Raw genomic sequence first — 27889 nt, 5'->3', positions numbered from 1 at the left:
CTGTGGTGAACAGCTTATTTTTACTTCAATTGAATTGAAACCGTGATGGGAAACTTATTTATACTTCAATTGAATTGAAACTGTGATGGGAAACCTATTTTTACTTCAATTGAATTGAAACTGTGATACGAAACTTATTTTTACTTCAATTGAATCGAAACTGTGATGGGAAACTTATTTTTACTTCAATTGAATTGAAACCGTGATGGGAAATTTATTTTTACTTCAATTGAATTGAAACTGCAGGGAGCTTGTATTTACTTCCATAATAATAATAAAACCCTTACCGCACCCCAATGGTGCATAGGGCACTGCTTCATATAAACGCAGTGTTATCTCGATCGATTACACATGAAGGAAAGGTGATCAGCCCTCCACTTCAGGTACCAGTCCAGTGTAATATTGAATAAATATTAAAGTGAAAAAATCACTTATATTTATTAAACCCCCCTGGGAATCGAACCCGGGACCTCCAGAACGGTAGGCGAGCATGCTGACCATTACACTACGGAGGCGGACATTTACTTCCATTGATTTTTAAAATCATTATAACAGAGAATGTAATTCAAAAGCGTAATAAAATATTTAATCTTTTGTATGTTCATTACGCACAAAAAATAAATTTAAAAAATAAATTTTTTTCTATCATACTTCTTAAAAAAATCAATGTATCCAAGTGAAAAATGCCTTAAGCTGCTGATTTTCCCACACAGGTAACTATAAATTATTGTATGTGTTTAAAAGAAAGCACACAGAAATATCTAGCTTCATGGGTACGAATCTGCCAACAGCAAAAAAACCATTCCTTTAATATGGCAACTATGAATATTAACTCTATAAGGCTCACCAGTAAATTATACATACACATGAAATGCCATTTACAATTAATTGTACATTTGCCGATAATCTAAATCACGTCATCACTACCTTAAACCTAGATGAGAAATACCTTTTATCTTATAATGGTAAAATCTAGCTCGAGTTCCTTCAACACTATTATATTTCGCACAGTCCGCGTGATTCATTCGGCTCCGCAAATTGTGAATATAAATATCACAATGTAAACGATAAAAGAAAAATTAATTAAGTATTGACCCCGGTCATATATACAAATACGCTGGCAGTGAAGCTTCTCTTACTTCAGTTTATTAAATTAGTAAGTATTAACGCTACTACTTTAAAAAATTACAACACAAAACTGCTTAAGTATCCTGGGTTAAAATTTGCTAACGACGATGTATGTAATTGATTCAAATTCGAACCGACAGTCAAGTAGTCTCTGGAGCCATTTGAATGAATATCGTTGCAAAATATGTAACGATTTACGATAGTCTTGTACAAAATTGACTAGGCTCGACGAGAAATTGCTAAATTTTACTTGCGCACATTTATTTGCATGAAATCGGGAAACAAAAAAATACCAACTTGTACATACAAGAATTAAAAATATATTGTAGTAAAACTTCCGCTTTCTTTTCAAAAATATTTCAAAGACGTTCTTTTATTACTATTTTAATATGAAGTACTATTCATACTAATATAGACTACAATAATTTAGGATAAATGTAGATGCATATTTTAAAAAATCTTTGATGTTTATAATATTAGATGAAAAAATGTCGCAAAAAAATCGTATTACAATATTAATTCCAATACGAATAATATAATAAATTCTTTGAATACGCCGGTTCTTAACAGGTTATCGACATAGTCATTTAGCAAAAATTTCGTATAAAATAAAAAAATTCTTTATCATGATTTCGGGTGTTTAAATTTAAAAAAGGGTAAAAATATTTACAGGTTCATAATATGTAAAATCTAATAATTATGGAATGAATCACAAAAAATATCCACACTCTATAATCATAACGCAATGTATGTATGTACGTACATAATATGATGCGTATAGAAGTGCGCAATTGCGAATGTGTAACAAATGGACTCGAAGAATCACAAAACTCCTTCCGATAAAATGAAGTTTAAACGGACAATATTAAAAGGTACAAAAGTTTGGCGACGACGGCGGGATTAGTGGGAGACCTCGACGTGGCGCTGCAAGCTCTTCTTGTTCATGTAGAAGCGGTCGCACATGTTGCACGGGAAGAACATCTTCTCGCTGTCGGCGGGCGGCGGCGCGGCGGGCTGCTGGTGGCGCGCGCGCATGTGCGCCGTGAGGTACTGCTGGCGCGAGAAGAACATGCCGCACTGCGTGCACGAGAAGTGGCGGTGCTGCCACATGTCCTTGTCCGAGGCGAACTCCTCCCCGCACTGCCCGCACTTGTGGCGCGAGCCGCCCACCTCGATGACGCGCGTGCCCGCGGCGCGCTCCTCCACCACGTCCTCCGCCGCGATGTTGTGGTGCTTCACGCAGTGCCGCCGCAGAGACTTGGCCGACGTGTAGCGCACGTTGCACAGGTCGCAGCTGTACAAGCGCTCCGGCGGGGCGGGCGGCTCCGCGTCCGCCTCCTCGCTCTCCGCCTCGGGCGCCGACTCCTCGCTGCCGTGCTTGCGCATGTGCACCATGAGCGTGGAGCGCCGCGTGAAGCTCTTGTTGCACACAGGGCAGAACACCGAGTTGGGGCGGTGCACCTCCTCCATGTGGCGCATGTAGGCCGCGCGCTTGGTGAACTCCTTCCCGCACGGCTGGCACGCCTTGCCCTCGTCGGCCCGGGGCAAAGTCTGCACCAGCTCCACCGTCACTTCGTTGGAGAGCTTCTTCTTCTTCAGCAGAGTCATCTGCACGTCGGGCGGCAGCTTCCGCTTGATCTGCAGAGGGCCGTTGTCTCCGGCAGGAGTGGAGGTGTGCTTGGGGCGCGGGGCCTCCAGCACCTCGTGCTTGCTGACCTTGTTGGTCACCTTGTTGTGCGGCATCCACAGCCCCGAGCTGCTGAAGGCCGCCTTCCCGTCGGGCGACCTCAGGTGCCAGCCTCGGTGACTCTTGAGGGCGGATATGGAGGTGTAACTCTTGTTGCAGATCTCGCAATCGAACGTTTCTGACGCCGAGTTCTGTAACCGCACGCAGTTGTGACTCTGCAGAGCCATCATTCCCACAAAGGTTTTCCCGCACGAGTCGCAGGGGTATCGCGCTTGGTATTGATCCTCGGGTTGAGAGGATTCCGGAGTTTCCTCCTCGTCGTCGCTGTAGTTCTCCGGGTCCAGAGTAGACTCGGCCTGCAACTTGGCGGTATTCCCTTGGTTGGCATTGTATCCTAGTAACTCTTTGGCGTGCGCCGCCTTGTAATGCTCGTATAGTTCCAAAGTGGAATTCAAAGCTTTACCGCATATTTTACAAGATTGGATATTAACTTTGTGAACATTTTTCCTATGCCTATAATACGCCCTTTTATCGGTGAAGTTAATTTTGCAAATGGTACAGCAGGTCCTGCTGTCGGACTTGAAGCCTTCCTCCTGCATATTGGGGTTGACTATGCCGTGCTTTACGCGCTTGTGCTTCCAAATACTACTCTTGACGGCGAACTTCTTGTCGCACAGATCGCACTGGTACAGCTGGCCGGCATCCGACACGCTATTGTCGGTTTGATCGTAAGCCGCGGAAGTGAAGCTATCGAACTGCGGTATGGAGAGTCCCGTACTATTCTGTTGTTCGTCATTTACAAATTCGTCATCTTCTGTAGAGCCCGCATTCATAAAGTGACTCCCGCTATTCTCCAACTCCATTCTGCGGACGACTTCGGGATGTAAGATCTTTTTATGCTTCCAAATATTTTTTTTGTGTAAGAATCCTTTTCCGCAAATATCGCAACTGTAGGGAGCGTCCGTCACAGACTTGGGAGAGTTTCTGTAGGTGGTATTGTGCAGCAGAGATTGGGGAACGGGCTTGTCGCCGGGTCGCCTCACTTCGCCCGGCTTCTTGTTGGTGGTGGGCACCTTGGCGTGTATGCGCATGTGGTTGGAGAAGGCTTGTCGGCTCTTGAAGGACCTCAGGCACATGTCGCAGTAGAAGGGGTCGGCGGGCGCGCTCTCCGGGTACTCCCCGGGATGGCCCTTCAGCATGTGCTCGGAGAGGCGTTGAGGAGAGCTGTAGGAATTGGAGCAGACGGTGCAGGAATAGAACTTCACCCGCAAATGGGAATTCTTATGTTCGACCAGTTCCGAGTCCTGCAAGAACTTTTTATCGCATTGGTCGCATTCGTACGCTTTGTGGTCGTGCGCTTCTATCTGGTGCAAGGTCCAACCGTCCACGGTATCGAACATGGAAGAACAGTCGGTGCAGGAGTAATTATAGGTGGTGACTTCTTGTTTGACGATGCTCAAGTCTATCTGGTCCCGGTCGTGCTCCCGTTCCGGGTCCTCGCCTTCGTGCTCCGCATCGCCGTTGGGGACTCTGTCAGAGTGCTCCTTGTAAATGTGGTGATTCAATTCCGTCACTATTTCAAATTTGCTATCGCAGTGCTGGCACATGTGCGGTCTTTCTTCGTTGTGTATGGCTTTCAAATGTTTGACGAGATTGTGATAGGAGGAGGTGTTCTTGTGGCAGATGGGGCAGTCGGTGGGCCGCCCGTCCACGGAGCGAGAGGGCGTCTCCGCGGACTGGTCCACGTACCCTCCGGCGTGCACGGCGAGAGCGTGGTCGTTGAAGTGCAGCAGAGAGCGGAACTTGTCGTTACACAGCTCGCAGGCGATGTTCACGGTGCACTCCCCGTTCCGTATGTGCTTCTTCCACAGACGGTTATCCTTGAAGCGATACTTGCAGTGAATGCAGCACAGTGGAATACGTTGTCCTCCGTTCTCGTGAACATCCAATACGTGTTTCATTATGAACTGCTTCAACTGGAATTTCGCCGGACACAATTTGCAAGCGTAGGAACGCGCGTTAAGAATATCCTTGTACTGGGATTTGTTGAGGATATCTTCTCTGCCCGAGGCGTCTCCTATTTTATATTCTTCGGTGATAGAAGCCTCGGAGATCATACTGTCCGGTATGCCCCCTTCTTCGTAGATCAGTTTCCAGGCATCGGTGCAAACGTTGGCCCTCATGTGGCTCAGTAGAGCTCCGATATGCCCGAAAGTTACGACGCAATTATAGCAAGTGTGTTTGGGAACCTTCAACCCGTTTTTCTGCAAATGCTGAATGACCGCTTTTCTCCTAGGGTGGATTTTATTGCAGCAATTGCACTTCATGGTGTTGACTTGTTCGATGACGTCCCTATACTTGGTCATGAACGCTTTCTGCGTGGGGGTTATGGTCATAGAGTGAAGAGATATTTCCTTGATGTCGATAGACTCGTGAGTAGCGTTCTCTTCCTCCAAATCGTTTTCATTCCCTTCCATGTCGGGATTTTCGTTTATTTCCACAATAGGCGCGAGAGGGACGGGAGGCATATCGTCATCTTCCTCATCCTCCTCGGCTCCATTATCGCTTTCCAGTTCATCATCTTCGATCGCTTCTTGACTGTTAGGTTTATGCGTCTCAAACTCGGGCGACACGTCGGATTCATCGTCGCTGTGGTTGGAACCCTGATCGTCTTCCGCGGGATGGTGATCCGATTCGGAAGCCGCTTGTTCGGACGCATCGTGATCTTCCTCTTTCGGATGAATACTTTGCGCTTCGATTCCGATGATTTTGTTGATATCCAAGTTGGGCGATATCTCCACTTCATCGTCCGAGTCCGCTTCGGCGCCGGAGCCGGACTGCGGTAGATTTTCATTCGCCTCGTCTTCTTCGTCACTTTCTTCGGCGAAGTTGTTTACGTAGGTATCGGGTTCGGATATGATTGTTTCGACTTGGAAGGCCGCGAGTTCCGGCTCGGATATCAACGTCTCGGGGCTCTCGGATCGAGACCTCACTATCTCAGGTTCGGATACTAATATTTCGGGTCTCGCCGTCAATAAGGACTTGAGAATTTCCGGCTGCCGACTCTTATTCTGTAAATCGGCCAAAGAACGAATTCTCACCGGATAAGGTTGGGCCGATTTGAAAGTGTTTTTCTGGACCGTTTTTCCCATGAGCGATCCGGAAATCTTGGGGTTGATGGGGTTGGGCAACAGGCGGGCTTTGGGGTTGTAAGGGTTGGGGCGGAGCTTGGCGTGCGTCGGGCTGGCGGGCTTGACCTTGTTGGTGTAGCGGTCGTAGCTGTGGGAGGTGAGCTCGTGTCGGCGCGCGTTGTGCGAGTAGCGGTAGGCGCGCCCGCACACCAGGCAGTCCTTGGAGGCGAGCTGCGCCACGGCCACGGGGCGGCGGGCCGCGCCCACCGCGGGACTCGGGCCGCCCGGAGCCGCCACCGCAGGCGCAGCGGGAACCATCGTATCCTCTTCCGCACTCATATCATCTTCTTCTACTTCCTAATAAAGTAAACAAATCAAATGATACATTTTCTTGTTCATATACATGGATATAATTTAATAGGTCTAATTATGAAAGCAACTTCCCACCGTACAAAACACACACATATCAAGCAAAAACTACGGTATTCACGTATTTTAAAATAAACCTTCTTACCAGATCTAAGAATTTATCAATATTTATTCAATTTCTCGAAAATTCTTTTCACAGAAAATGAAAAAAAGAAAAAAAACATGCGCCGAATATGACGCATATACAAACAAAGAATACAACACATTATTTATGAAATATAATATAAGAAAAAGTTTCATAGATAAATTAACAAAACACATTCAAGTAATAATCCTTAAACACTTATTTTCTAAATACAGTCTATATTATATTTGAATTTGGTTAAGCAGTGCCGATGTACAAGTTAATGGTGCTCTTTACAGACCGGAGCATTACACACCTCCCAATGTGATTTGGTCTAGAGATCAACATTCGTCAAGCAAAGATGGAAACTTTCATTTTGGCATGATTTATTCCCCGCAACAACTGCAGATCCCGAAGCCCTATTCATGAATCCACCTCTGAATAGGGCTTCCATTACCGCACCCGCAACATAACACTCCCCATACCACACCAGAGCTTCAGGCATTCCGATTCTAATAAACTTTTTGGTATTGTAACAGTCCATAAGAGTTTAAAGCAGCAAGGAAGATTTATTTTATACATGAATGTATGACAAGGGTGAGAACTTGACGTGTTTCTGTATTTACTTGAGAAAACTAAAAGCAGACTGGATGAAAGCAGACTGGATGAAAGCAGACTGGATGAAAGTAGACTGAATGCAGTCGAAATGCGATCTCTCAGAAGAATGTGCGACAAAACGATGTATGATAGATGTGAGAATAGTGAAATAAGGAAGGAATGCAAAGCTGAGTTAAGCATTATTGATAAAATTAAGGTGTGTTGAGATAGTTTGGACATGTAGAATGAATGAATGAGGAAAGAACGGTAAAACAAATTTAAGAGGCGAATGTAAGTGGAAAAAAGAGCAGAGGAAGACCGAGAAAAACATGGCACGAATAGGTATGCCAAATACTTGAAAGTGGTCAGGTTAGGAGTCGTAACAATCGGTGGGTATGTATGAGGAGATGCAAGGACGTGGAAGAGGCGAAGAATGTTTGCAAAGACAGAGTGGCGTGGCGTTCTATTCTCTCTGCCTACCCCTGCAGAGAAGCGGCGTGTTGGTTAGTTAGTTAGTTTTAACTAAAAGCACATCCTTGCGTCTGAAGCATAGAAATCTTGTCCATAGTCATCATACGTTGTAAATCAATCATCAAGGGAACCAAAAAATTTTTTTGCTAAATATTTAATATTAGTTTAAATGCTGAACGTTAAATATGCCTCAGACTTATCTTATTCCATCAATATTCTGACTCATTCTGTTCTCATTAATGACTCAAAGGCATTTCCAATTATTTTGCGGTGACCACTTTTTGATACATGATAGGGCATTGTCTTCATAATGTGCATAAAAATAATTCTTCAAACCCTTATCCGCACCCCAAACGTGCATAGGGCACTGCATCATTAAACGCAATGTTATCTTGATAGTTAACACATGAAGGAAAGGTGACCTGCCCTCCGCTTCGGGTACCAGTCCAGGGTAATATTGAATAAATATTATAGTGAAAATATCACGTATATTTATTTGACCCCCCCCCCTGGGAATCGAACCCAAGACCTCCAGAACGGTAGCTGAGAAAAAGAACACTACATCCTTTTATTGCTGGATAAAAAATTAATTTTAACAGAATGTATGGTTTCAAAAAATCCCAAAATACTATATGCAATTTTTTGTTAAGAATATATTTTTTGTTAGAACACTTTTTTTTATTTAAAAACCTATTTGCAAAATTCATTAATGTATAGATCAAGTAAAAAAAAATTAAATCTTGATTTTTGCCAATAGTAAAAGGATTAAGTTATTCAAAATGTTTAATCTGTAAAACATACATACATCGCTCACTCCTTTCAAGAACGTCATAAATCAAAAATTGAAAATTTGCAGTTGTGCATGTTTTCGGAATGCCCAGAAAATGTACTATATCCCAGCAAAAGTGGCATGTTTTTAACTTAACATTTACTCGCTACAAGGCAGAAAGTGTTTTTATATGTATAATTATTTTTTTTAAATATACTAAATATTTTTCAAATGGAGACAAAACCTTCAGGTTTTACCTAAAAAGATCTGTTGCACAGTCAAAGTAGTGTTATATTTTTAAACTTTAAAAACGTTCTCCTGAAAAATCAAGTTTTTTGATTTATGACGTTCTTGAAAGGAGTGAGCGACATGCATAATAGGTGTCATGTAATTGTGTAGTGGAATTTTGGCATCGAACCAGTTAATGTGTAGCGATAGAACCCTTTTAAACTCACGGGACAACATAACATAATTCTACAATTTGTTGTTCCAGCACTTCCCCCACTTGACAGAATAATGTGATGATAAAAGTAATCTAATCGTCATGAATATTTTGCAAATCCCAATGTAAAAGATCATGATATTTGAAAAGACATGCGTGCTGGTAAATATATGTTACCATAAGTAACCACAATATTCTATGTATGGAATAGAAAAATAAGTTTCAACTGATATTAAAGAAAATAATGCAAACGAACTGTGCCGCAATCAACTTTATTGATATTTTAATCCAAATAAAAAGTATATCTTAGAAAAAATTATGTAGGACAATATAATATGGAATATGATAACACAAAATTAAAATATGAATATTTAAAATAGTATAATATTTAAGAGTAGATATTGTAGCGTAAATTAGAATTTAAGTGCGCAACATATGCAGATGGGCTTATAGTGCTCTTTGCAGGCCGGAATGCTGCATGCCACGCAATATAATTTTGTTTTGCGATCGGCGTTCCTCGGGCAGAGGCGACATCTTCGCTTTCTCCCGACGACGGCGTCTCTCGTGACCGCAGTCTTCGGTCCGCCCCTGATCGCCAAAAGGGGGTCCATGTCGAAGGCCGTCTTGGCGTCCGAGATATTATTTTTAACATGGTCGTTGATGAGTTCCAGCGCGAGGCTGCGGAGGAAGCTGCGACGGAAGACGACGTCCGTGTGCGTGCGGTGGGACATCCAGAGGACTTGGGCGTTGATGGCCGCGATGTCCAGCAGGTGGAAGAAGACGGCCAGCGGCCAGCGCCCGCAGCGGCGCGAGGCCGTGTACGCGCCCGCTAGGCTCCCTGCCACCGCGCCTGCCCCGCGGCGCTGCTTGTACCACACCAGGGCCTCGGGCGCTCCGGTCTTAGGGAACTTCCGGGTGTTATAATGGTCGTTACGAGTCGACAGCAACAAGGAAGACTTCCTTTTGACGTGAACGTACGATAGAAGGGTGGCGCCTTTATTCGAGAACCCGAAATAAGAGTCTAGCGTCTTGGTCTGTTTACTCGAGAATACGGAAGGCACTTCCTTGCGTCTGGAGTGTAGAGAACCAACTAAATGTAGTCCGTAATCATCGGTAATCTTAGTAGCCAAGTTGAGCGAGGTCGCCCGAGCTCTCGTGACCACCGTGATCCCCGTGCCCGTGAGGTGACTCACGAGACGACCGATGGTATTGGACACAGATTGCATGCGAGCTATTTCTCCATTCGATTTCGAATCGGAATTGACTTCAATATTACAAGTATAAAACGTTTCCGGCTCAATGAGAGAAAAGATTTTTATTCCATTTCTACAATAGTTCTTGGACTGTAAGGACTTCCGAAAAGGACAATTTCCTTCGAAAGGAATAATTCTTTCGTCGATTACGGCACAGTCCCCGATGTTGTAGGACCGCTTACAATTTGCCGTGAATTCGTCCAGCACCTGTCTTATCGGCGACAGCTTATCTGCGGCTTGTCCAACATCGCCCGGCTTATAATTATCAAACCTCAAGCATTTGAGTAAGAATTTGAATCTGTCCAGAGTCATGGCAGACTGCACTATACTGAGACCGCACCCGTCTCCCCACCACAGCTCCGAGGTCTGGTGAAACACGGGTCTCATTATTCCGCCGATATAGAGGATTCCCAAGAGGGCTTTTATTTCGGAACGGCTGGTCAAGTTTTCCTTCATGTCTCCAGTGATGCCAACTGAAGGATAGTTTCCGTCGATGTACTCGTTGGTGCTCTCCACGATGGTGTCCAGGATGGCGTCCGATATGATGCGGGACCAAGCTTGAAAAGGTGTCTGCACTCCGTTCACCGACTCGGTGCATCCGGGGATGTGCTTCCGCTTCAGCGTACTCTTGTCAGGGTGCTTGATGGCCCTCTTGGACCATTTGGTGTAACCGTCCTTGGACTTGTATTCGGTTCTGCTGTTAGACTCCTCGTCGTGGGACAAGAGCTCCTGATCGGAGTCGCTGTCCACCTCGGAGATGTCCAGATGGTCCTCGCCGGCTCCGACGTCACTTCCCTCGACAGCCTCGTCCTTGTCTACGAGCCTCTGTATGGCAACAACCCTATCCCAATCGGCGCGTGGATCGGTGTTGTTCTGTGGGCCAAAATAAGGCATTCCACCGATGTAACAAACAGCCTCCATATCAAGGAAATCAGTCATCAAGGGAATGAGAAACATTTTCTAAGTATTCTCCGTTTGCTTTTAATGCTGAATGCTAAAAGTGCCCCATAATACTTGCAACGACAAAGCAACTTCAGAAGAATCAATTTTGTCGGATGATACTTTTGTCAGTAATATTTAAATAATTCTTTTACTATGGGGTGGGGTCTATTTTTAATGGGACTGTATGATATTAAACAAAACTTTAACAAAAGTAGTTAAAATATCCCGAATTGTAATATTCCAATTAAATTATATAAGACATCAAAATTTTAGAATCAGTCACAAATGCTGAACACGGAATATTATTTTGCCAATGTATATATATTTCTTTTATTTGTTAAATAGTAACTAAAAAATATAATATCAATTATAAGAAAAATTCATTTCAGATTCAAATTCACATCTAAGATTCATTTTTCATATCCTTGAGGGTACTTGATCCAGCAACATTTTCTAAGCATCATGCATTATAACGGCTCATTCTGTATATTTAAGAGGTGACTTCTGCAAGCCTTTCTTTCAAATTCTGATCTTTTCACTATTAAACAAACAAAATAACCATCTGAAAATTGTTTATACATCATCAAACAATATACATGACATTTTCCGCAGTTTCATCTGATCACACATACTAAGTTAATACAAATACTTTTTTCACCTACAGATACGTCCAATTAGTGCATGCATTACCAGTAAATAAGTCCAAATTACAAGTAAATAAATTACTTATTACATATAATTAAAATAAATTCTTTTTCACCTTTGATTTTAAGTTGGGATTTTAAATAAGTAGTGACATCTGTATAACATTTTTTTAAAGGGATGATCCGCAAAACCTCTATCTTAGAGGTTTATCTGCAGGTATGATAGTAAGAAAAGAGAAGGTTGATATGAAAAATTGAAAATAAATATTTCTCAAATTTATTTTGCAATCAGTAGGAATTGAACCTGCGAAGCTTGTTCACAGTCGAGCGTCTACCCAACCGCGCCACAGCGCCTGTCAAAAACAGGGTTAGTTGTATTTTTTTTTCACATCTAGTAGCACTGTTCTTTTGTGCTTTTATTTCAAACTTAAATCGAAACCCCAATCACAAGTAAAGTGAAAACTTAAGTACTGACTACGTTATGCTTAATGAAAGAGATTATTAGTTTATACAATCCACACATCACGTCAAACAACAATGATACGTAGAGATTTGACGGTATAATACATATATAATGTAGTATTAAAAGGCGTATAATCACCGTCTCAGGTATGAACGGTCATGAAGAGAGGACTAATTATATTAAAATTAAACATTTACTTATTATTAACATTTTTCATTTGTGGTTAGTCATTTTCACAAAACGTTAGTAATGTTAGTATACAACCACTTTAGAATACCAGATTTAAGATACATCCATCTCTTCATGATATCTACTGTTAGACCTTGGTCTTAAGTGCAGGTTGTTCCGCAATCCTTAACTCTATCCACGCGGCTCGCATAACCGTTTGTGTTTTTACAAAACATTCCCCACACGCAGCTGACATAACCGTTTGTGTTTTCACTTAGGTCCAAGTTTCGAACCTCAGTTCAACTTGGAGGGATTTTTTCATGGTGTGGAACTTTGGATAAAATAATACGTCAATCCTTGGCCTTATGACATCTGTTGAAATATCTGACTAATAATTTGTAACATCGCAAGGATAAATAAAATAACAGATCCCTGATTGCGCCATAATCATGCCCCACATCTGTCTCACTCTCGACGCTAAGCATCGCCAGTGGGTAAGAGTGACACACGATGTGTGCTTTGATTTATTTATGTTACGATCTTATTTGTTTATATTACGATATATTTCAAGAATAATGTAACACAAGTGTATTATAGAGTACCAAAAAGGCACAATGAATCCCATTGAATGTTTTTGTTTAGGAAAATAAATCGTTTCTTAACTAAATACATGATAAAAGTAATCATTTTAAAAATGGCTAAATACCGCCGCGTACGGGCATCTTTCAGGAACAAAGTTGACGCAGTTAAAAGGTTAATGCATGTTGGTTCTTGGGTAGACCAAAAACATATATGATGGATAATTTGTGTAGTTGTAGATGTGTGAATAGTGCTTTGGTAGTGAGTGTAGTATTGTTATACCGCCGCGTACGGGCGTCTTTCAGGAACAAAGTTGACGCAGTTAAAAGGTTAATGCATGTTGGTTCTTGGGTAGACCAAAAACATATATGATGGATAATTTGTGTAGTTGTAGATGTGTGAATAGTACTTTGGTAGTGAGTGTAGTATTGTTTGCGTGCTGGTATAGTGATTGTCCTAATGAGACGGGTACATCTCCAAACTGGTATACTAAAATCTCGGTGAGTGGTTATAAACTAACATTACTAACATTTCGTAAATATTTTCATCTTACATGCAAGAGAAAATTTTTAACTAAACAAAATTTAAATTAATTTACCTTTTCGTTACGAGGTGCGAGTCCTAGGGAGGCCAGGATTGGTGGACCTTCAGGCTGAAGTCGCAAGCTCTCCGCTCCGTGCTGTATCTGAAATGTTCACACAAAATTCAACAATAACAAATAATAGCTTTTTTGTAGAAATTTTGTAACACGAAAATGAGAAAAAATAAACCAACAATTCATCTTATAAATAATTTTGTTTAAATATACTCATTTATATATTTAACCATATCAGTGCTGATATTTTTCTTATATGTTACATTGTTCTTATATGTTTGCTAAAATTGGTGAATTTTTTTTTGTAAAAATGGTCCTTTTTGTCATTTCAAAAATGGTTCATTGCATTTTCATTATAAGGGCGAAAACAAAAGGTTTTTACAAAAAAATGGATTTGTGTTGAAAAATAGTGAAAACTGAAAACTAGCTAAAACTATTTATTTGTGAATATGATTGATGAATCAGAACTTTAGAAACACGCACGCTGCGATACAATCTGCCAGCTCAACCACCAAAATACATTGGCGTCATCTTCGATGTATCGACGGCCGCACTTTTGGCTAGTATTGAGTCGATATATCGATTATCGGCACACTTTCCATTTCACATAAATAAAAACAATTTTAATAAGACTTTTTCACTATCCTATTAAAGCTCTAAAAATTTAAGAGCATAATAAAAAACAAACTATAGTGTTTATAAAAATTATAGTGTTTATTTACGTTTATTACAGTCGAACCAGGATACAAGATAGCCCAAGGGACTGGGACAGTTTTCTATTAAAAGAGGTTTCTCGTATGACAAAGTATCTCATATCCAGGTTCAAAAGTACAATATAACATCAAATTATTGCTTATCTATACTTGGTTTATCATCAACTGGCAAAACTGAAAGTATATTCACAAAATTGGAAAGCCTGCGCCCATATGCAGGCAAACAAAACCACATGTGTGATTTGACATTACTGAGTACGTTTTTACAATGTTTTTTTTCTTCCATAATGTGACTTAAATATATTATCTTTAAAACATATTTCAAGCTTAAGTATGCATGTGTGCAAAATTTCAGATCAATTAAGCATAGGAAAATGGGTCAAAATTGCATAAAAATACAAGAAAATAAAAACTAAAAAAGGCTTAATCCTGAATCTTTTTCTTAAGGCACTTATTTGATAAATTATTATAAGCGATGGAAACCAAAGTGTATTTAAAGTGCGTAGTCACAAAGTAACTCATGAAATACATAGCGTATCATTAAAGAACGTACTAGTGTGATGAATCAGATGAGTTAGTACTAAATGAAAAGATGCATTTGACCTCTAACTTTGGTAGAAAGTGGACCAAATCACTTTCTGCATGTGCGAGGTCATAAATACACTACCAATTATTACAAAAAAATGTTTTGTCAGCACAAATCGCAACAATTTCATTTTACAACAAATAAAGTAGTCACTGGGTTAATGAAACAAACAAGTCGTGATGGGATGTCAACGTCCTACTGACTAAACCATCCTAATTGTCACCTTTGTGGAATTTCAGTTTTAAAAAAAAGACATTTTAATTATCTAAGCATGAAGCATAAACCATTAAATGATGAAAAGCGGAAGATATCGAGAGAAGGGCGAATGCAGGGAATATAATAAATGGTGGTTTGAAGAGAGTGGTTGCAAACAAAAATATGTCCATGGAAGCTAAACTGGCAGTTTACAACAGAGTTGTTGTACCGACACTGATCTATGGAACCGAAACGTGGAATTGGCAAAAGAAGGATGAAAGCAGAGTGAATGCCGTTAAAATGCATTCTCTCAGAATAATGTGCGTAAAATCAATATAGACAATTAAAATAAGATATTAGTAAGGCTAATAACAGGGATAGTTGAAAAGATTAAGCATATTTTTAAAGATGGTTTAATATATGGAGCGAATGGATAACGAGAGACGAGTGTGGTATTTCATCAACTCTGCCTACCCCTAAAAGCCATTTTAAAAAAATAACAAAACTTTCATACCCTACATCACATTATGACGAGCATTAGACATACGTAAAGGCAAAAAATGTTGCAAATATAACTATCCTTAAAATGTATATATAAAGTACAAACACTTATTTTGTAATTAATTGAATTGTCATTCTATTTTTACAAATCAAAACACAATTTATGATTCTACTGAATTCATTTATTTTTTAGACTTAGTAGTTTGATAATGCTAGAACTATCTCGATAATAATAATTTTGAATAGTTTACATAGCGTTATTTTCATAAAAGACTACCTCAAGGGCACTTCACTGTGATTTAATTAGGGAAAAAAAGATTGTTGAAATGAAGATCATCTCACTCTCACTGCTTCTAACTACTGGTGGAAGAGCATTCCATGACATCAGCTCTGCAATAGCAAAGGCATGCTCGTCAAATTTAGTGCGAGCTGATAAGATCACTCTACCCATAGCAGTTGTAGCTGATCGAAGCGTGAGATGTCTATCAACCAATTTATCTGGAATGCACAGCTATCAAGATACTTTGGAGCCATATTATCTATTGATTTATACATAAGAAGACAGAGTTTATATTCTACCCTTTCGGGAAAGCATAAGCAGTGTAGTTCGTGAAGTACATCTATATAAAATACAAACACTTCTTTTGTAATTTATTGAATTGAGATTTATTATTACACATCAAAACACAAATTATAATTCTACTGAATGAAATTATTTTTGGGGTAGCTGCAACATATATGTAGGTTCAAAAAGTTGTAAATATCCCCCATTGCATAGTGTTTAAAGTTTTTTCAATCGAAAATGCGGTCGGTTTTAGAAAAAGATTTTAATTTTTATCATTGCTTTAAGAAAATAAATACAAAAGCAAAAACAAAAAATTAAATTAAAAAAAATATATATATATATATATATATATATATATATATATATATATATATATATATATATATAAATATATATATATATATATATATATATATATATATATATATATATATATATATATATATATATATATATATATATATATATATGTAAATATTTTATATAATTTATAAAGAAAAGTATTACCACGTTATATATATATATATATTTTATATATATATATATATATATATATATATACATATATATATATATATATATATATATATATATATATATATATATATATACATATATATATATATATATATATATATATATATATATATATATATATATATATACATATATATATATATATATATATATATATATATATACATATATATATATATATATATATATATATATATATATATACATATATATATATATATATATATATATATATATATATATATATATATATATATAATATTATTTTTTATATGAATAGTAATTATAATATAATTAATAAAGGACATTTTTTTTATATTGAAAAATAAAAATACCATGTTTATCATAGTGTAAACAAAACTGTAAAAATATATACTGCATGGTGCATTGAAAAAATGTAGAACAGCATTAAAAGTATAGATATTATTTGAACACTGCAGTTGTGCAGCAGTGCAGGATGGGAATGAGGTAGAAAAATAAATAAATATGCATTTTATTAAACTTACAGTTTCCATGCCAGGATAAGATGCATCTATCATTATTTCATCACCGATTAATTCCTCAGTTGATGGCTCCTTCTTGATGTTGATGCCCTGCAAATTACGAAAAATTATTGCAATAAAATTCGTAAAAAAAAAATTTTTCATTGATGTTATTTATTATCTGAAAGATAAACAATTCGGCAAAGCATCAAACAGCTGATTGAAACAAGTATGAATCTGACAGTTGATAAACACTATGAAATTTTGAATACAGTTTTATTATTTTATAAGTTATATGGTATATACATATTAGGCATTTAAAACAGCTGACATTGGAAAGCTTCTGTTAAATTTCGAAGTAAAAATTTTCGCACCCTTTTATGTTTGAAAATCGAAAGTATCATCACCATCGTCAAATGTAATTTTAATATTATGTTACCGCGAAACACCGAACGAAAAGTTGAAATAAACATTACCTGGCCTGGAGCGACTTCGGAATTCAACCAATCCCGCAATTTGACTTGAGAGTCATTGCAAACTTTCTTGAAGATATGCCAGTTGTTCACGTTGCACACGCATTTCTTGCATATCTGCGTAGGCAGCCCGTCAGATTCGTCTATCTGGAAAGAGCAGAGGAGTTGAAAACAAAGCGACGCGATGTCAACAAAGAACGAGTCCAGCAGAAAGTAGTTTGCGCGCACCGCCCGAGGCCGACGAGGAGAGCATAGAGCGGAGAGCAGACAGCAGGCGCGCCGCGCATGCAGCTGCCGGCTGCCGCACGCCGCTTCCGGCCGCGTCCCGAGCCGCTCCACGCGCCGAGCCCACCTCGCACCGCCCTGACCGGCCGAGCCAGCTCGCCAGGCACGCGGGCTCGCTCGCCACCCGCTAGCGACAGCTGGACGCCCGGCCAATCGATAATGACGAAACGCCTACATACCCACCCATTCCACTCGAACGATTCCAGGATATAATAATACGAAAAAAACATAAAACGCTACTCCTTCGAACCTTATCGCCCCGAAAATTATCCGCGGAATATAACGACGCATCCATGACTCGCGCGATAACGATGACTCGTTTCAAAATGGTGGACACCTTACGAAATCTCCTCGCGGCGAACGCTGGCTCCCAGTTCTGAAGCTCAGCCGACCTCGACCCACTATACTTTGGAATTTCGCTTCGTTCTTTCTAAAAAAAACTCACTGAAACCTTATAAAACTCTCGAATTACCTTGACGTCCACGCATTCTTGAATTTTAGACGCCAGCACGGGTGAAGCCGTCTCGTCTGAACTGCTGCCACTTGAGAATATCGGCTGAGTTTCTCCTCGCGTTGACAGACAAAGTCTACACACATTCTCGTAATTTAAACTGGACGCGGTTCGCTCCATGATTCCCGAAATCACTATTTCGTTAGAAGAAACTTGGCGAATGACACCATTACAAAACGTCACAGAACAAAACACCGAGCATGATGGTAACAAATGCCGCTGATGATGAGATGGGAAGTCGATAGGCTTGGATGGTCGGGTTTGAGCTGAGAGCACCTGTCGTTCTGCGCATGACCGCTGGGGCCCATGCTTGCCAACATAACATAAACACTTTACACAGTGTTGCCAACGTATTAAAAATTATCTTGATAAATGCCGTGTTGGAAATATTTTGTATGAATGAAACTGCTAATATCTTTCTTATATCTATGTTTTGAATTTACAAAAATAACCTATTTTGTTACATTTTCTTCATTGAGTTTAACTTTTACTTTGACTTTTAAAAACCATTTTTTTTGTGTAATCATAAAGAAAAATATTTCTTTTCGACACTGAGATTTTTTTTTACAAAACAATTTATTTATTCACTGAACCTGGCGACATTTTTTTCTCAAAATTGATCTATCAATTAACAATTTATGCGTGTTTCTAGTAATAAAACCTTAAAAAATAATAAGATTCGAAACATTGTTTGTAAAGTGGTACTAAAATACATTGCCGATGGACCTATTTTATCATTTGCATAACCAACTCACTTTGATGATCAGCGTCTCTCAAAGTATGTAAATAATTCATTTAGTAAGTGATAATATTTTCCAATCATGTCTTACGAAAAGTATTTTGGAATTCAAAATAAAATGTCAATAATATGAATGGAAAACAAACTCCAACTTACAAATGAAGATTATCAATATAAGAAACATCCATTATAACAAAAAATACTTTTTAAAATTATTTGTATGAATTAAATTTCCAAATGAACTTGTGCCTTTTGAAAAATTCTATAACGCTTAAATATTCCATAAAGTAAAAAAAAAAACTAGACGTGGCGCTGCGCTGACACTGTAGGCAGGGGTTTGAGTTTATGATATTCTGTCAATCACGAGTCCATAGAACTCTATTATTAAAACGGCGTACAACATTCAGAATTTGTACTGTTTTGTGTTTTTATGGTAGGTATAAAGACTAAGAATTAAAAAAAGATTTGTATAAAAATGTGAACAATATAATTATGTTTCTTTATAAGGTAAAAGTATTCATATGAGCCCATAGGTAAACATCGAATTATTATCTATGGATTCATCCCATATGTTGTGTTTTACTAGTTTATTTAAGCTTATGTTGTTGTGTTTATTGGGCGCACATCTATGGGTCAAAGCCATAGATAATGAGATCGACATGTGAAGTCACTTGATAAGATATACATTTTATATTAAAATTGTGAAATCCGCACATAAAACTACTTTTATTTTATTTTATAAAAAAAATAAATGTATGTCAAATACATTTATTTCCTTCATGTTTCAATAAACTAATGTTTCCAGCATATAGTTAGCGTTGACAGTATAACCTGAAATTAGAATAAAAATAACTAATCGCTTTTCAATGAAACATCTTTTGAAATTTGCCGTCGCGAGACTCCACAGTTTGTCATTCGCTGTTTAGTAAGTGGCAGCATTTTTATTGACTTGTGATTAAAGCGCGCGAAATTCAAATTTACGCGCGCTTTCCGTATTTAAATTAGGTTACAAATGTCATGGAATATCACGTGGCGTACGTAAATAAATAAAACATACTACAATACCCGTACAATGAACTGTGCACTATATTTCTCATATGCATTGAAAAAAATAGTTATTTATTTTTTATTATGATTTGATTATTCATATCTTATCGTATTATTTAAAATCTAAATATTCTGGGTTAATTCTATCCTTCGGAAATTTTGACTACTACATTATTATCTATGTGAGGGAGATCATTTCTCGGTATCGATAAAGACGAAGAATCTTTTTACACCAATTGAATATGGTTGCCAGGTATTTACGGGGCTATGGTTTTAACAGGTAGGAAGGGGAAAACTATTTACTTTACAAAGTTATCAACAGATGGCAGTTTCAACTGAGATGTGGAAGCGGCTGTTAAGGTATTATATATACAACTTCTATGAATTAATGCAAAATGGATGTTAAATAATGGGCATCATTTCAAAAGTTTAAAGTTCGTAAAATGATCATTTAAACCAGCCAATACCAGGTCCTAAGCCAAGTGAATACCCACATTTACAGATATTTCCTTCGTATGTTGATGTATAAAGATGATTCATCGCCGTGGGTACATCTAATATATAATATATTGTGTTAAAAATATCTTAATTTGAAAAAAAAGTCAAGTGAAACATAAAATAGTTTAAATAGTATTAAAAATAATAATTTTGGAAAATTTATGCACCTCCACTGACACAAACACGAGGGCCATTGTGAGGTTTAAGCCTTAAAATATTATTCTCTGTCTTGATTTTTTAAGGTACCTACCTAATTTAAAATGTATTTAAGTACCTACTTGTAACTCTACTTTGTGGAAAAAGAAATTTAAATAAAACAAAATTAATATTACACTGTTATTTATTGCGGGTAAACATTTTGATAACATTTAATAATATTTTAGACATGACACATAAGTATATGTATATAATGTAATTACATGTTTGGATATATTTTGTTTACTTAATATTTACACATTGAATTAAATACATTGACAATTATCTTTGGTATATACTTTGGGAAAATACAAACTGGTGTTTTTAGCGTTTATTTATTCATTATTTATATATTTCTATAAACCTACATATACTTTGCATATAAATTATAAAGAACATATTTTAAATACAATAATAAGTTATAAAATTAAATGTGTGTGAAAAGACTATATATTTAAAAAATAATGCTATTTTTATAATTTTCATAGTAATATATTTTTAAAAATTTAAAATAATTTTAGGTAAAATATTTGTAGACGGTAGAAAACACTAAAATATACATATATGTATACAAAATACTCTATACTTATTGTCATAGGCTTCTTGTGTGTAGTGCTTGGCTTTGATGTTTTATATTGTACGAAGAATATTAGACTAATGAAATATTTAATACATATCGCTCACTCCTTTCAACAGCGTCATATATCAAAAAACGTCAATTTTCCGTTGTGCATGTTTTCGGAATGCCCAAAAAATGTACTATATCCCAACAAAAACGGCATATTTTTAACATAATATTTACCTGTTACAGGGCAGAAAGTGTTATTTTTGCATTTTGAAGAAAACGTATTGTTTAATATATTTTTTAAATATTTTTGAAATGGAGAAAAAACCTTCAGGTTTTACATAAAAAGATCTGTTGCATTGTAAAAAGTTTAATAAGTGGCTTGATATTTAATTTTTATATATTTTATTATATTCCTAACCTTTAAAAACGATCTCCTGAAAAATCGAGTTTTTTTTTAATATATGACGTTGTTGAAAGGAGTTATTTAATACATGTGTTGAAAATGCATATGTTTTTTTATGTGAAGGTTTGAAAAAAAAACGGAAACCGAAAAAAGGGTTACCATATTTTTCGGTATAATATCGGCGACTAATAAAAAGGTTGCCGGCTCCCGGCTCTTCCAAGGCTATTTTTTTGTTTGTCAGATTTTCAAGAAGTTGCAGTAATAAGTTAAGATATATCAAAAGACGAATAATGGTCATGAGTTGAAGTCGATTAGGTTAAGTTAAATTTTTACGTTATCCCGTACATGCATTTTCTATTATTCCAAACTTGTCCACAAAATCTCCATTGATATATCGATTGATTGATACATTTCTAAAGTGATCCCCTGAAACCTGTTATTTAATATGAATTTATCATACGTGTAGGTAGGTACAATTTAAATGTTGAATTCTATGAAATGAAGATGCATTTGATTGTGCATTTTTAAATGCTATTTTTAACAATAAAATATCTTTTTAAATGTACAAATTTTTAAGAAATTGATAGCAAGGGGTAAGCATCTACCGATCTATTGCTTACTTATATACTCCGTAAATGATTTTTTTAAATACCGTTTATCGAAACGTCAAAAAAATCAGATCCACGTCACTGGGGTGCACCGTTATATTTTAAAAATAATAATTTTCTGTATTAAATAACCAGAATAACCATATGAAGAAATGTGGCTTCATCCCAGAATGCTTTGTATCCCCTGGGTGGATAAAGTCACAAATGAAGAAGTTCTGACTAGAGTTGGATCAAACAGAGAACTCTTGTCGAATATCAAGGTTCGTAAGATCTGGGTTGCATATTTCGTGGAGAGAAATGCTACCTTCTATTATTGATTATGACGGGAAAGATAGAGAAGGACTGTGAGGATCTGGCAGAAAGTAAATATCGTGGAAGGGGCGTTGCGGACGGCGTAGGATCGCATGGCCTTTGCCAGAGTGATCGCCAATGTTGGTAGACCTGACAGGGCACAAGCAGAAGAAGTAAATAGCCGTTATTCTGAAGCAAATACTTAAAAATGACACAAACGCATCCCGATTCATTTCGTTTAGAGAGGTTTTCAACGACAATAAGTAGAAATTCGAAAAACTCAATAAATTCTTGACTCTCTATTTACTTTGATTCGTTCAAGAGACATCAGTTTGACATTTGTTCGCCAGAGTAGCGGTGATGTTTTATTGCCATCTATATTATTAGGTAATCATAAAAGTAGGTACTGTGTATACTTATAACATGAATTTGGAATATTTTATATAAAAGCCAAATCAATGCCAACTATATTTTTGACAAATTTCAAACGTTTCGCTCGTCTAATTTTTAATCAAACTAATTTTTAAAACAAACAACGACATTAAGAAAAAAGACAGTAATTTCAAAACATAACGTTGATTCTGGTCACTAGAAACCAAATATAACGTTTGCCAAACAGTTTTTTTTTAATTTATTATTAGTTTTTAATTACACCTAGGGAATTATTTATGTCGTGTATACGTAAAAAGATACATACTCTCAAAGTATACATATACTATTAGACGTTACATACATACGAGTATACATTTATGAAAATACATTCAAAGCTTTTCTCACCTACTCGAACATGAATTGTTAAAAAAGCTTCACTACCTACTTGACGTCACAATTGCTATCCACATAAATTATTGTTTAAGGATATGCTTACATCCACAATATGCATAATTCAAAAAGTTTTTATTTAAATAAATTATTGAAGAATATCTAAGGGTGGTCGTCGGCTTGACATCTTTATGCACGACAAAGTGAAAAAAATAACGTAATTTATATTTGAAGTACTAACTTTGTGATTTTCCATTTTATAATAAAAACGTAACTTTGTTTTAAAATCATATAAATATTTTAATATAACTTAATTATAATGTCTACCGGTTTCGAAGCTAACCGCTTCTTTATCAAGACTGATTAACACTTATTATTAATCAGTCTTGATAAAGAAGCGGTTAGCTTCGCAACCGGCACACATTATAATTAAGTTATAATGAAATATTTGTAGTGATTTTAAAACAAAGTTACATTTTAATTATGAAAAAAATATATGTAGTAATTTTTTTATGTACTTATTAATTTTAAATCAAACACATATTTTTTTTGAGTCTATTGAGTTGTTTTTATTAACAAAAACATGTGTTTTTGTTAATAAAATACAACTAAAATACAACAATTGTCACAATATAATTTTTATGTAAAAATTATATTGTGACAATTGTTTCGCCTTGTTAGGGCATTATCAAACGAATGAAAAAAAAAACTTAAAATTTGACCAATGCTTGAAATTTGATAAACTAAATTAATTATTTTTTTCTGTAAAACTTTTTATCAAATACATATAAAACAAATAGATACATATTAAACAAATACATATAAATTATGATGAACAGGTTATAATAAAATTTCGTATCCGTTTTATTTTAAATGCTAAAAATGAAAATTTAGTATGGGTAATCTGAGGCCAGTAAACGGTGAGTTTACTTCTACCAGAAAACACCTTAGAAATTATGAGATTGTAAAGAATTTCATTTTTTTTAAACTATCGGAAAAGAGAACATTACGAGCTTTTTATTCATTTTTTTCTTAAATAAGAAAAAAATTAAAACACTAATAAAATTAAAATAACATTTTTAAAACCATGTATTTATAAAATATAATAAATACAATTTATATTTTATTGCTATGCGATTTTTGCTCTTTTGAGCACATTTGCGAAAATTTTAATTATTGCACCACATGATATTGACGAATAAAATGTAATTTAATTTATAATATGTTGAATAAAAACGTCAGCCTTACCATTTAAAAATGAGAATAAAAGTATTTGAGTAATGTTTTACATTAACATAATATTAGAAATCATATTAATATAAAACATAACGTGCCATGATGCATAAAAGGTAAATTGTTTACAAATGCATAAATTAATTATTTGTTTACTTATAAATTGTTTTCTGAAAAAGATGACATTTTTTTCATAAAAACATTTGCTTATTATTTTGATGTAGGTAGGTACTATTACATTTTCTAATTCATTATTTTTAAAAATATATATATTATTAAATATTATTCAATATTTTGGCACGAGTCAACAAACGCTAACCTTCATCCGACATTTAATAGCTTTGCATTTTTTACATGAAATAAATAAATATTTATTGTTCTTTGATTAAGGATAAATAACTATAAATTAAATTACATTTTCTTTTTGAACGAATTACATACTTTTAATCGTGGATTATTTTGGTACTTTTTCCATATATTTTTTAAACCTTAACATTTATTGCGTATAGCTTAAGCTTTTCTATGACACTGGTATATTAAAAAAATTATATTTTATCTTTAAATTACAGCATATAAATATACTTCAGTTTTTATATGTATTTACGAAGATGCAATAAAAATAAGTAGTCGACACATGGTACGAATATATATTTAAAAAATAATTTAAAAAATCAACCACAAACGCCACATTATTGCTTTGAATACACAATACAATGAAATCTTAAAAAAAAATACATATCCTCTCATGCGTACTCATTATCCAAACATACGCTTACCTACATTTATAAGTAGAATGCCTAAGGATCTACTGGTCAGTACATAAATAATTTTACTATATTTAAATACAAAACGTTATTTTTTCCAACGGAACATAATTGTAAATAAGTATGAAATTGAAACAACTCTTTCCCATGAAATAATAAAGCGGTATTTTAAAATGTTTTTCTATGCACTCACTCAAATCGTTCATTGTAATAACAAATAAACCAAAACAAATCGATACACGTATTTTAAAATTCATTTTCATTTAATTCCATACAAGGTGTCCCATTAATTTTTTTTTTTGCTTAATGTATATCTATTTTGATCGATGGTCAATTGGTTGGTAAACTGTGAAATCAAGGATAGTAAAATAAAATAACAAATTAGTTTATTTGAAGAACGGAGTATAAAGAAGACACGATCTCTTACCTACTTAGATAATCTCTGATCTTACATGTAATATGAGAAATACAATGTAAATTTTCCAATGATAAAATATATTATGATGAACATAGACGCCCTAAATATTGAAAGAAAAACTATCGATTTTTTTTAAAAAGAATATTATATTTATCTAGTGATTTAATCATTTTAACAGGGAGAGAGTTTTCATATAAATTATTTAAATCATGGAAACTTCACAGGATAATTAAAGTTAACTCTAATAATTTATGTCAACAGAAATAACAATAAACATTTTTGATTAAAGATTAAATAAAAACGTACGTTATATTAAGGATTTTGTAGTTTTTTTGGTGTCATTTAATTGGATTAAAGTACTTCAACATTAAATACAACATATAATAAATACAGATTTCTAATAAATACATAGATAAACATTTGTAGTTGTCCAGTAACATTTTGATATATTTTAGAGTTTTTACATCATTTTATACATTTTAAAAAATAACGGCTTTATAGAATATATGAGGATGTGAGGAAAATTATACATGATTATACATACATACTCTACTTACAAAGACATAAAAAGATAACGTAGTATTTTTTTTTAACATTTTTAACAAAACATCAAAAATGTAAATGATATAATAAAATGGTTTATACCTATTTTAAAAATATTTTCTTGGGCCTATATTTTTTAAAACACTTCTCACTAAGCACCATATGACTTATGGTTTGTATAATTATGCCGGATCATAATAATCGGATAATTATTTTCGTTATTTTACATTTGCGCGACACATTATTAGTTAATTGTACATTGACGAAGCGATTAGATATTTTTATTGTAATTTTCATCGATGCTAATAAGATTTGGCTGAATTAAGAGTTTAGCAAAAAAAATATAATTAACCCATGAAACTGGCTAAATAACATCGAACGAGGGTTAATATTCGCCTTAAAAACGAATTAGTTCTAAAACTTAGAATAATGCATGGCAATCTGTCAATATGCTTTTCTCATGCTGTTGTTCATTTCTAGCTGCCGTGATTTCAGCGCAGTAGATGAAAAACTGTGTATGACAAATAATTATTTTATTAAGAAAAATCCAAAATGGCGCCGAGCCATGCAAATAACCAGAATTCTTGCGCTCTTAACACCAAAATCAATATATTAATTAATTAATTTACTACCGACATTAAGATCAGAACTACATTTGAAATAATAATTTTAAAAAAAACTACATATGTATATAGGTTTTTTTATCAATTAATTGAAATAAAGCTTCAATTATAGTTTGTATTTTAATATTTTTACTAAGTTAGAAAATCCTTCTAGAGTTTGTAATTATTAACTTTGTTTAGCAAAAAAATGGGAATGAATTGGTTATACGTTGCATCATTTTCTAATACAATGGTTTGAAAGAGCACTGACCTGACATAACACTGTAAATTGTAACTTAATGTCGTTTTAAATACGTAAATACATCGATCACGTACTTTCGTATTTAACGCTTTATTGAGTATTTTTTTATTAATTTAAATTACGAAAATGGACTCGAGTCCACGAATGAAAAATAGGCCGGTGATATGTTGCATCTTTTCAATGGAAAATATTTCATCTTTAACATGTCGGTATAGGAAAATCTCTGATGTAAATAAATAACTTAGTTACATATGTATGTATAAAAACTTGAAAACATTTAGTTAATCAAACCTAAAATAGCATATGTACTCATCGGAGTTCTGGTTCCAACCCTAATGTATGAAAAGGAAGCATGGAGTTAGTAAAAGATGGATAAAATTAGACTGGTGAATGAGATCGAAATATTGATTAATTAATGGAAAAACGAAGTTTGATGGATGTTCGAATGGAGATATAAGGAAATAATCTAAGACTGATACGATAATATTAAGAAAGAGGTGTTGATTGTTTGGGCATGTGAATCGAATGAGTGAAAAAATAACAGAATTATGAGGTGAACGTAGTTGGAAATAGAAGGAAGACATGGGAAACTAAGCGTGATTAAGTATTTCAAATAATTTAAAGTGGTCAAGTCAGGAGTCGGAATATTCGGCGGGTAGGTATGAGGAGATACATGAATGTTGAAGAGGTAAATCTTTGCGTTCTATCATCTTTGCCCACCTCTGCGTGGAAGCTGCGTGATGGAT

General features: G+C 35.6%; 1 protein-coding gene across 2 annotated transcripts; it reads right to left on the bottom strand.

The window, feature by feature from the left end:
* Window positions 1-640: 640 nt before the first annotated feature.
* LOC148311251 (uncharacterized) lies at window positions 641-18496 on the bottom strand. 2 transcript variants are annotated; one of them, XM_088256960.1, is made up of 5 exons: window positions 17643-18496; window positions 17418-17561; window positions 16966-17052; window positions 13366-13452; window positions 641-6303 (listed from the first exon to the last, which is right to left on the bottom strand). In XM_088256960.1, the coding sequence occupies exons 3-5, from the start codon at window positions 16996-16998 to the stop codon at window positions 2029-2031; spliced, it is 4395 nt and encodes a 1464-aa protein (XP_088113086.1). In that variant the 5' UTR covers window positions 16999-17052; window positions 17418-17561; window positions 17643-18496; the 3' UTR covers window positions 641-2028. The 2 variants fall into 2 exon arrangements, with proteins under 2 accessions (XP_088113086.1, XP_088113085.1); XM_088256959.1 differs by having other exon boundaries at window positions 18172-18496.
* Window positions 18497-27889: the final 9393 nt, after the last annotated feature.

This window comes from Brachycentrus maculatus, unplaced genomic scaffold, assembly GCF_059751285.1.
Source record: "Brachycentrus maculatus isolate JH-2025_06_01 unplaced genomic scaffold, ASM5975128v1 h1tg000069l, whole genome shotgun sequence".
Classification (NCBI taxonomy): Eukaryota; Metazoa; Arthropoda; class Insecta; order Trichoptera; family Brachycentridae; genus Brachycentrus; species Brachycentrus maculatus.
Note: the sequence above shows the minus strand (reverse complement) of the source record. Positions and strands in the feature narration are given on the sequence as shown.

What these genes read in the sequence shown, in the direction of transcription:
- LOC148311251 (XM_088256959.1), bottom strand. Translation starts at nt 18,330, where the DNA reads ATGGAGCGAACCGCGTCCAGTTTAAATTACGAGAATGTGTGTAGACTT. An exon ending in AAGAATGCGTGGACGTCAAG is followed by an intron (nt 17,562 to 18,171) that starts GTAATTCGAGAG and finishes TGCTCTTTCCAG; the next exon opens with ATAGACGAATCTGACGGGCT. An exon ending in TCGCACCTCGTAACGAAAAG is followed by an intron (nt 6,304 to 13,365) that starts GTAAATTAATTT and finishes TTACTTTATTAG; the next exon opens with GAAGTAGAAGAAGATGATAT.